The 12136-nt window shown below is 40.1% G+C and overlaps 1 protein-coding gene across 1 annotated transcript in view; it reads right to left on the bottom strand.

The window, feature by feature from the left end:
• Positions 1-1594: 1594 nt before the first annotated feature.
• Positions 1595-12136, bottom strand: part of grm8a (glutamate receptor, metabotropic 8a) — a 205631-nt gene continuing 195089 nt past the window's right edge. The window contains exons 11-13 of the mRNA XM_054624394.1: positions 4256-4396; positions 3344-3449; positions 1595-1644 (exon numbers count right to left, since the gene is read on the bottom strand). Of these exons, the coding sequence (XP_054480369.1) occupies positions 1595-1644; positions 3344-3449; positions 4256-4396 (297 nt within the window). The remainder of the gene's footprint in view (positions 1645-3343; positions 3450-4255; positions 4397-12136) is intronic.

A 12136-nucleotide genomic window follows, 5' to 3' on the forward strand; every position in this document is an offset into this window, starting at 1 on the left:
ATGTGCCTTTAGGACTTTTAATGGGAATAAATGAAATATAAGAACAAACTGTGCTTAAGTCAAACTTGACAAGAGATCTTTTCTGCTAGATATAACCATGTGATTTACTAAATGATGGGATAAATTAGAGACTTAAAAGAGACAGAACACAGAGAAGAACAATCAGGATGTTCTATCAGGGCATGCTAACACTCACCCAAGCCTTAAAAACAAAGTACAGCTAAGGCGGATGTGACTGGCATAATGTCATAACCAAAGTATTGGACAAATTAAACATTTGATCCGTTAGATTAAATGTCAGGGGATCACCAAAGTGATTACAATTCATCCTGAGAGGAACATGAATATCTGTACCAGATTTCATGGCAATCCAACAGTTGCCTTGTCATTTCCCTGTAAAACACAAATATCATCCTCATGGTGGCCCTAGACGAAACCTCAGGGGATCACCAAAGTCATTAAGATTCATGCTTTTGGCACCATCCATGTCTGTACACATTTCCACGGCAGTACATTCAGTAGTTGTTGAGATACAGTATATTAGTATGGATCAAAGTAGGGGACCATTACAATAAAAAAAAAAATAGAAAACCGCACAGTATTCTGGTGTTAGCATGCTCGCTAATTAATTGCATATCTACACGTAAAAAGGCACGATTCATGTGTGTGTGAAGTAATGATGACGTTAAGATGAATAGTGCATTGCCACAATCTGCCATCCATCCATTTTTCTACAGATCATTTAAAAACGGGACCTAAAAGCTAATCTGCAAAGGGATCACCTTCAAAACTACAAACGTACAAACGACCACCAATCTACACATTTGCAAAACATTCCTTTATTATAAATAAATCTCCTTTTTGTATAAAAACTGGCATGCTTCAACCATGGCATTTTACAGGTTCACAACCCAAGGCGACGACCTGGTTAGCCAAGACAGCAGGAGGAAACACACTCATCTCATTATGCAAGGGCGATCCATCAGACAACGGTGAGACAAGAATGAAAAAATCGTCACAACCACAAAAATACTCACAAGTAGAGAATAACAACAAACATGTTTGAGTCTCATAGATTTTCTCTGACATTTCTCTTTTTAAATATCTTTTAAAATGTAATCTGTTAAATCTCTTTCCCAGCCCCACATTTGCCCTTTTTTAGATATAATGTCTACATGGTTTCTGAGAGTTGTTTTTTTTCTTTTTTTTCATTTTTATGATTTTTTTTTGTGTGTAGATTTTTAATAGTTACTCCATCCACCAAAGTGTCCTATGGTATGTCTCTTTTTTTCTTTTTTCATGTTGTCTTTTTTTTTTTTTTTTTAAACGGGTAAGTTCATGGTAGGACCAATGAGGTGTGAGCAGCGGGTAAGCAGGCACACTGACTGGCTGTTAATGTGGTCCCACCTCTCTGTGGTTTGATGCTGAACAATACAAAATGTCTCATGCTTGGATTCCATTGGGCGCTCAGTCCGTCCGCCAGTTCTTCTACCAATCGGCTTAGAACGACGGCTCCTTCTTTCGCTTGGCACTGCCCCAAGACACCGCCCTCCCCTCTGCTCTCCAATCCCTTTCTTCATCCTCTGTGGTCCCTTCAAATGGCATGATTGCTGTAGCTGACATATGTCGTCTTAGTTGATGAAGCTGCGTGAATACGAAAAAGGGTGGAAGATGGAAGGGAGGAAATAAGGGGATAACAAAGGTCAAGAACAATGAGGAAAATATGAGGAAAAGAGTGAGAATTTAAGAGAAGAGACCGATGGAGGTATGGAAGGGGGGAAAGGAAAAGGAACAGAAGAAAGAGCAGTTGAGAGCAGATTGTTGTCACGATGGTCACGTAACAGTGTCACATCCACAGTCCACCTGAGTAGTTGGGGCTTTTTGTCAAACCCATTATGTCTTGTGTCCCCTCAGGCGTTCCATGGTAAATGTCAATGTTTTTGCAGCAACGCCAGGCCTCTAACTGCGCCATTGTTATACTCTGATGCTTTCATACAACCCTTTTATATAATTATTTTTTCCGTTCTTTCACTTGTGCTTTGCCATCACACTGCTGTAATAATGGGGGGGGGGGAAAGGTCCTTGATGAAAAAAAATAAAAATGCATTTATCAAAGAAATGCGTGTTAGTGCATGCAGACTGGAAAATAAATGCCCAAAGCTTTTTGTTGATATTTTCAAAAGAGCACTTTTAAGCAAAATGTCAGGGGACAAAAAAGTAGAGACTCCTAAACTTGTTTCCTGCTCATCATTGTTAATACATAAATTGTGACAACCTTGGACCGTTTGTAACATATTGAATTGCAATTTCATTGTGTGTAAAGTGAAGTATGCCAGGACATGACTAAGCAGTTAAACTTTTGAATGAATGGACTGTGACCTGTTTCCTTCACTGATGCTAATAAACTGCTGACGGGAAAACACAGGTCAGAAACGTATTAACCTACATGCCGTATTCATGGGCTGGACAGAAACACATGCACAGCAAGGCTGAGACATAGATGTGTTTATGAGATTATAGATGGAGATGGGTGTACAAACACCACTTACACACTGAACTACAGAGAGATATACACAGACACACAAACACACACACACACACGCACACACCAAAGGACACACTAATCAAAACTTTACCAAACGGATAGATACTTATACTAGAGCATGCGTGCACACATGAACACTAGCAGCCAATCATGCATGCCCATGCACTGAGGCACACGTGCACATTCACATGCACTCCTGTCAGTCCATCCACAGATCGCTGAGAAAGCACAACCAGCTAAACACAAAACAGAGCTTAGAAGTGAATGTAACAGTGCTTCACAGTCAGAGCTCGGAGAAGACGCACCATGCTATTTAAAAACTGTCATTGTTGCAGCTGTTTTGCCATGCGAAAAAGTCAGGCGTGAAATTAATTTTGAAACTTCTACTTGATTAAACAAAACTTAAAATCCTCATGCAATCTGCAAATCCAAGCATACATGTAAGAAAGGGAAAATAGTGTTTGTTTGAAATTGTATTGTGCTTCTCTGTACTGACATGCCATTATGAAGAAAATATGAAGTACTACCCACTTCTTGGTAGTATGATAAAACTATTTGATTGAAAGACTAAATAACTCCATAGTAACAGTTGTTATACTGTGTTATCATGTTTCCCTTTTCACTAGAATCCAGTTTTAACCTCTCAATGTGTTTGTGTATTATTGTGTGTGTATGCTTTAGCGTTGATCTCTCAACATGTGGACATTATGTGGATTTATGTGATAAAAATGGACTGGAAGACATTTTATATAGTTTGTTATATGTATAGTTATAAAACTCTGGTGTTCTCTTACTCACTGTTGGTCTCCATGCTCTCACACAGCTCAGTCTTCACCTCTCCGTTGGGCCGGTCTCCTCCCTTCTGGCTCAGTTTCCCGGACATGGCGGCTGCTGTCACAATTGCCTGTATCACCATGCATTCACATTCAGAAATCCATTAATTGGAAATGAAGATGGTTTGTGTGGTACAATATCCGGTTTCCCTCTTTAGTAGTGCTGCATTTAACAACGATTTTGATCGATTAATATGTTGATTATTACTTACTTACTAATCTATTATTAAATCTGATAAAAAGTGTTCAGCTTTTTATTAAAAAAAACTTAAATTATTCCTTGTGTACTTATAGAATCCTAATTAACCAAAGGGAGAGTTATTTTTTTTATCAAGTATTCGCTTTTAAATAGCTTTATCAGGACCCGGGCCACCAGCTATGTACTCACCCAAACGGACAGAAGGTATTTTTGTCAGGTATCTTATTTTTTTGTTTTATTAGAGCCTGGAATCGTGCATTTGACTCTACTCCTCTGTATTGTTAATCTTTGCCTCTGAAACTTTTCAAATGCTTACTCCAGAGACGTCAAAGGATGAAGGAGACGGTGTCATTTCCCGTATTTCATCACGTGAGCTACGAAAGCCGCAGCATTGGCTGGAATACTGCCCCACAGAGATGTTGCCACAGCATGTGTCTTGCATCATAGCATAACCCTAACTCAATGACCAAATTTGTTGCCAAATATCTTTATAATCAATATTTTTTTTACTTAATCGATTAGTTGTTGCAGCCCTACAATTTAGTTCAATGTAATTCCACGTAGTGCGTCGTTAAATGTATTATCCTCATTTCAAAAAATATGAAATCAAACCTGTTTGTTGTGGAAAATATTCCGATAATATAACATGTAGGACTTGAGTATTTCACAGGGCCTCACCTTGAAGCTGCGTTTCCGTTTGGGGATGTTCTGCTCGGGGTGGAAGAGGATGATGTAGACCTTGGGCATGTAGAGCATCCCCAGAGACACAGAGGCAGACAGGCTGAGAGAGATGGTCAGGGTGGTAGTCTGGATGTACATCTAGGAGGAGAGAGAGACACAGAGGGACGGTGCGAAAGTCATTTATCACGTTTCAAGTTGTCAGAGATAGTCTGTGTAATTGTCCCACTACAGAGTGTGTCTAGTGAGGGAAAGAGGAGAAGGATAGATAAGGGGGATGAGACAGGTGGTAGAGGATGGTCTAACAAGAGCAACATTAGCAGAACATGTGTGTGGTGATACCTACAGTGCCACACAGGCAGGTAGATCAAATGCTTTATGAAATGATGGCACCAGTGAAGTTGCTTAATTGCCTGTGTGCTGCAGAGCTTGACTCTTTGTCTAAGAATGTGAAATGATTCTTAGCATTTATTTGGCAGGCTCAAACAGGCAGATATTGTCCTGTATTGTCAACTAGATGTAAAAATGTATAGTCAGTGGACCCAAGGAGCGATATAATGACATGTATAATAATTAGAAATTGTTACATAAACACTGCTAAATTAAGAATATGACCACATCCAATTCTGCCAAATAAGTTAGAGGGGCAGTTATAATGAAACAAGAAGACAGTGAAGCACACTGCAGAGGATTGAGCACTAGTCCTCAGGTCCTTAGTGAGTTTCAGAGAGTAGTCTGGAGGAGGAGAGACCTGACACAGCTGACAAGCTCTCAAGACATGGAGCTTATCCAGCCAGCACTGTCTGCGAATATAAAGGGAGACAGATAGAGAGGGGAGGGGTGAGATGGATGAATGGATAGATTTATGAGAAAGAATAGTAGAAAATGGAGGGACGAAGCCAAGAAGGGACAGTGAAAGAGAGGCACGGAGAGAGAAGGAAGGAAGGAACGAGAGGAGCCCGTGGAGGCAAAGATCAAGTGAGCAAGAGCGGAAGAAGTGGAATGCCGGCTCTATATATTCAAAAAGTGCATAGACACACTGATTGAGATGGCTGGTAACCACAGCATAGAGAGTAAAACTTCACTTTTAGCTCTGCAGTGGCATTCTTGCTTGCATAGATAAATACATACACGCCTTAAATACAAACTTGATAACTGCAACTATAGAAACGATAGGTGCGAGCATTCCTGGCTCTCTAAATAACACAGAGACCAAGACGCTGCAGGGACAAAAATATCAGTCAGGGTGCATTCAGTTCTCATTTTTTTTAATTTGGTCATTTGGTATTGTAGGCTGTAAATGGTGTAAATATGCCTCAAGAATATGTTTCAAATTGGGGACCAATATGCCAATTGTGAAAAATTGGAAACGGACATAACAAAAAATAAAGAGGATAGGACCTCAGTATTCTCAATCAGAAGAAACAGCCATGAGCTGTCCTCTGTGTGCTTGTGTTTAAACAGGATATTATGTTTTCCAAATGAAGCAAAGAATACTGGAAAATGATGCCGGCAGTTACACTCATTTTAGTCAAAGGTCTCTAATTTCTTAACCAAACTTAAACAGACCACTTAACACTGACCTCAAAAAGAGCTCGTTGGCAATTGGGATTTAATCATTAAACAAAGATATCATGAATCTTATCTTGCTCCTTGGATTATCTGATACACATTCATATTTCTATTCTTACCAGGACTTAGCATTACCAGGCCCCTCAAGCTGACCACCTACAGTTGGGCCCTAACCCCAACCCTTTACCATATCCTTGACCAGATGATCAAACCAGACTTTATAAACACTCAAACAGGCTTTTGAAGAAGCCAAATGCCATCACTTTCCAAAAGTATTCTCATTCTTGAAGTCCCAATCTAAAATTGGTCCTCAAAAAATAAAGAGGAAGTGGAACACACACACACACACACACACACACACACACACACACACACACACACACACACACTCACTCACTCACTCACTCACTCACTCACTCACTCACACACACACACACACACATCTGCCTGAAGGTGTAGGTTGATAACATTGACCGTAGCCAAAGGGAAATGGGGAAAGCACCGGCAGTAAACCGGAGTCAAATCAAATCACACACACACACACACACACACACACACACACACACACACACACACACACACACACACACACACACACACACACACACACACACACACACACACACACACACACACACACATCCACAGAGAAAGAGGAAGAGAGAGAGCAATAAATAAATAAGTATATAGGTGTGTTGCATTTTCTAAATACAGGTCTTTCATTTAAACTAAACAGTGTACAAACCAACCTGAACCCACACAAACATTTTAAGCCTTCCATGGAAAAAAATCACACTTTTTTCCTCCCTTGATGACTTGGCTATGGTAGCATCACAGGCCTGGGGTAAAGAGCTCAGCCTGCAGCTCCGCTTCAGGCTCTAATGGCAGTTTACACTCCACCGCTGAGTTTCACCTCAACCACAGGAGACACACAAACACAACAAAACAACTCCCTAACATAGGATTGAAATTTGAGGTTGTTTGAGATGGATCACCAATCAAACAGGAGCAAAGAAAAAGATCATGAGAGAGATGCAAGACACAATTTGTGGATTGATTTGTACTTCGACCATGTTGTTTCTTTTTTATATTTCCTGCCAACAAATAGCACTCAATTGAATTGTACTGATACAGGGATCGGTGAGTGGCTGTAACAGGACGGAACAGATGGAGAGTGTTTTCAGTAACAGAGAGACATGAACGAAACAGAGATAAAGAAAAAAAAAGATTTAAAGAGAGTCGATGAAAGAGAGAGTGAGAATGGAATAACCTCCAAAAAAAAGGGAAGAATAACAGGGAAAATGACAGGGAAAGAGATATTCCCTTAAGCTGTGAACTCGCTCTTATCAAAACAGCAGCAAGGATGCTGATAGCCACTTCCATTACATCTAGCCTTTGGACCAATGTTGTGGCTTCCAGCTGTTATTTACACAGACACACATACACTCTCACACTGAAGACTGAAACGGTCCTCCTCCACCTTGCCGTTTCCAGCTGATATCGGCTAAAAAAGCTCGTATCGGAAGAGCGCTCTATTATCCCAGAAGTCACACTCAGAGAGTAGACGCTTAGCTACAGATGGCTGCATACAATGTGTTCCCTAAAGGTTTAAAACATTTACAGGCGGAGAATCTCTGGTCCGTGATAGGAAGAGATTCAGACAGAGGAACAGAGGGGTAGAGTGAAGTCTGATGTGCTTTTAACACCTGGGGAGGAAAGAGAATAGGATAAAGAGGATCAGGAGAAAAAAAAGAAAGAGAATAATGTACATTCTGTGGACAAATACGTGACATAGTGTTGGGCTTACTTTTAGTCTTAAGGTTGAAGAAAGTGAAGCTTTTGCTAAATCTGTGGCCAGTGTCAGTGAGTAATATTGCCCAAGTCGACTTAGCAGTGCTTTGGTTTTATTGTCCTCTCTAGGCCACTCATATCATTTCGTGTTGATGAAAATAAGGGCTCAGTTTAGGATTTTTGCCTGCGGGACACATGGTTATTTTTCAATTAATGCTTAAAGGATAGGCCCACCGTTGTTCAGCCCAGACCGCATCACATTTTTTGGGGCGTTTAGTGTACAACCTCACTGATAGCTGTCTCATATTGGACATATTTGCAAAACATAATGTTCAGGTTTTCATTTCATTCTGGGCATACTGTATCACAGTGATCACAGAAGATTGCTGGTCCCCTCTGACCCACCGGGCCATAGACAGCTGAATCTCCTTGGTCAAATAAGGCTTGTAAAAGATTTATCTTTCAGTCTGGATCTCCATTGAGCCACAACACATAAAGAAAAGTTGAAACCACTTTGATGATCCCACACAACTCTAACAGAGGTGGTTGGTTTGGTTGGTTGCAAGGGCAGATGAGCAAGAGATGTATTCAGGTGACCTGAAACCTTGTTCAGTCAGCACATCTGTTGTAACTCATTGACTGTTCAATGCATCATCACCTCTGAGCTACTGAATGCCAAAACCAGTTATACATTTAGACATGGTATTTGTCTGGTATATTTGGCTAGATATGATAAATTGTAATAATCATAACTTATGTTATTGTCTGACAGTGAATGGAGACGGAACATTATGAGCAGGCAGAACACATTCTAACACATACAATTCATATCACATTTTCTGAGAGGGGAGACCTTTGGAGGAACCGAGTCTGCATCTGACCAGAGTTTGTTTGTGGGAGTCCGTCTAATGAACCTCCTGATGAAAAAGGAGGTTTACCCACAGGGTGAGTCCTGGTCACTCCGGCAGATATGTTATGAGTTTTTTAGTCATTTACCACATTTCTATGTCAAGTTTTAAACTTGCTCCCCGCCCTAAAAATGGATGTGGGGGAACAGTATTGTAGATGCAGCAGCACAGAGAAAGCAGGACTTATAGGCCTGAGGTCAATACATTTTTTTTTTTTGCAGGGCAGTTTGAGCGGCATCTGCTCTGGAAGCGAACATTGCCACTTAACTCAAATAGCTAATACTGACTAGCTATAAAAGAATGTAATTCCCGGGAGACATGGCTGATCCTAAGAGACAGGCAGCTTGATAGTTAAGTGTAGAGAGTGCAGTCTTCTCTTCACAGCTGATAGTCGAGGCATGACAGCCGACGTTGAAGGCTATTCTGGGATGGTTGGCTCTACTATAAAAATGACACCGTGAAATAAGAAAGTACAGCTTATGAACACTACAATATGAGAAGCCAATTAACTAAATTAGGCCTATCTTATGCAGACACTGCAATTTCCACTCACTGATATGCACAGGCAGGAGAAATGTATGACATGTACACATTAAGTTAAGACCTTAAACACATGTTGAAAAAAATGGAGGAATTGACATGGAGTTTTTTTCTTTGCACATTAAGTGGGCTCTTCATCTTCCACAAATACAAAGGCGAGTATCTATAGTCAATGCCAAAAAATGACAGTGGTGGAACAACATAATTTAATCACTGCTTTTGAAGCCACCTTGTAGGGAATGTATTGATTAAGACACAATGCAGCGAAATATACTTCAAGCGTTCTTAATTGTTGCATGTGCACGCACAGACGAGCGTGCACTTACAAAAATGTCAATAAGCATGGGTTGTAAGAACAGAAACACGCACATATCTCGGCCTCTCACGCTTAATGAACCATGGCATGGAGAATTTGAAGTCATTACAGTGCTTCTCTGATGATCGCAGCTCCTTTTATATGTACCACAGAGCGAGAAAAGGTGATGGTGAAATCGCAGAGCTCTGGCCAGCAACTTGGCCAACAGCAGAAAAAAGGGGCAAATAGAAAGATGAGGAGCGAGAGAGATGGAATAAAAGAAAGGTTTGAGAGAACAATCAGTGGTAGACAGGAAGTGGAAAGTAGAAGGAGAAAAAAAAAGACAAAGTGATGACAAAGCAGTACAGATGGACAGTGACTGATCTGATGAACAAAGTCCCGAAGCACTTATTGGCATGGGCACGTTGTTTGTGATACAATGGAGAGTTTTCCCACAAGACACTTGAACGGAAGCTTACACATGTTCAAATTAATAGTACCACAAAACTTCACTGTGTTCAACCCTGCAACCAGATTGCTGTTGTATGTTGCCAAGTGGCTGAGTGGTTGCCTGTTGTCACTTGGCAATTGCTGTGCACAGTGTGGCATTTTTGATTTTTGAAGTGTTCATGGCATTAATCACCTGCAGAAGTAATTCATTGTTGATGAAAAAACGTCTGTACTTTAAACTCAACCTCACTAGGAATAACTGGGAAGCCTGAAACCTTCTTTCACATAGATACTTTAAACAATATTTTCACAATGATTGATTTGATCTTAAGTAAAAAAAGAAGTTTCATAGTGGAACAACATATGCCCTTCACTTGGGCACTGTTTCACCGAAAAGCTGTGCATTTGCATTAAATTGAACTTGTGTTTAACTCTCTGGAGTCAATGAGATTTCTCGCCAGAAGTCACTCGGCTGTCTTTTTGTCTCCCAACCCACATCTGAAATAAATGACTGCTGGCTGCTTTGTTTCATGTCCAGAGTCAGTGAAGGGTCAGAGAGAAAAAAATAAAAAAGAGAGATTGGGGATGAGAAAATAATGGGGTGAGAGAGCATTGTGCACTGCATATTTCATTCCCGAAGACATTAAGCATCTTTCAGTTGCTCCATCTTTTATTTGTCATCCCCTCATCTCTGCCCTAACTATCTATGAGAGAGGTTGGCACTCTAAACTGGACCCCAAATTATCCTGTATCTCTCTGAAATATTTTCCTTTCCCCTCCCTTCCCTTTTAATATCCTTACATATATATCGGCTCCGAGTCTTTTGAACCACTTTCTGATTTTAACTCTTTGTCTTATCAACTTTATTTCTCCATTTGTCTACTGTCCGCTCATTTAACCTGCTTCCATCTGCACATGTTGGTAATGAGTTTAGGTGTCCTTGATAGGTGCCTGCACTTACTGAACCTGAACCAGCAAAGTGTCTTCAAAGGCAGCCTGGGGGTCCTAAACTAACTCCACATTCCCATTTAGAGTAAACAACTATTGTGTATGTGTGTGAGTGTCAAACTGCCACCTCCTGTTTCTGTTCACTCACATCATGGAACCACTCAGTATTTTAATCACCTGAGCCACGGGAGGGTGAGGAGATTGTATTTTTATTTATTTATTTATCTGAGAAATGGGAGCATGACCGTACCAGTTCTTACTGCTTCTGACTGTGGAGAATAATGATTCATGATCATTTTTTCATGATCATTTTTTAAGATTTTTAGAACTTCAAAGTGTTCTACAATAAAACTAGAATAGCATCAAATGACTCAAAATACATTACTTGCAAGGAGAAAATCTAAATTAAGTATCATTAAAGTGATTAATTAGGACTTCTTTTTTTATCTTTTGAAGTCTGAAATAATTAAAGCATCATCTTTATCTTTCATAAAGAATATCACAGAAGGAAGTATATTAATCAAAAAAAGGGGACTGCTTGCTGTCAATATTGCAGTTCATGATATCGCTCTGCAATTCAGATCTCAGCCATAGTGGAAAGTAACAATTAGACAAAAGTCACACCAAGTGTTCAATTCAAAGCTCCAACTGTGGGAATCATTGAGAAACCTAATTTTACTAAAACAAAAAAACGGTGAGAGGAGTAGGTTTTTTTGTTCAATTTGTATGCATGAAGAAAGTTACTTTTTAGCGTTTTATTGTCTCTCAATATGTTTTTTCACTCAGAGGTTGTTAAATCCCCAAGTTGCATTTCTCCACACGCCCATCACATGTTTTTTTCCAACACGGTGCTGTGATGAAAAACTATTTTAAAAACTATCACACACAGGGACACAAAGCTGAAATATTGTGGCAGAGAATCCTAAGGCTTAATTGGTCCCAAGCGCGGTGACTTTTGTCCACAAGTGCCTCATTATCGTCTACAAAACACTTAGAGTAAGTTTTCTTCCATCTAATCCATACTGGTCTAAGGTTTGTATGTGTGTTATAGAAGGGGGCACAGGTTATTTCATAAAATAATGTTACTTCTGTGCTTGCTCTGCCACAGCTTGGTGGTGTAGCCCGTATTGACTTGCAGATCTGTATGGGGTCAGGCGAGCAGTCTCAAGTCAAACAAATTTTGAGTTGTGCATAAAGGTTTCATGTCAATGCATGTTGTTCGGGCGGCCTTGTTATGAATGTCTGCTCTTTCTCTTTCTTTCTCATAACTAGCCCACTTTTTCTGCAGCTTACGTAATGCAATGTTGACAGAAATTGGGCTGGAAAGTCCAAACCCTTTTTTGTAATTCTAATGAAACGAATAAATAAATCAAGGTA

This window comes from Anoplopoma fimbria, chromosome 23 (assembly GCF_027596085.1).
Source record: "Anoplopoma fimbria isolate UVic2021 breed Golden Eagle Sablefish chromosome 23, Afim_UVic_2022, whole genome shotgun sequence".
In the NCBI taxonomy this organism is placed as follows: domain Eukaryota; kingdom Metazoa; phylum Chordata; class Actinopteri; order Perciformes; family Anoplopomatidae; genus Anoplopoma; species Anoplopoma fimbria.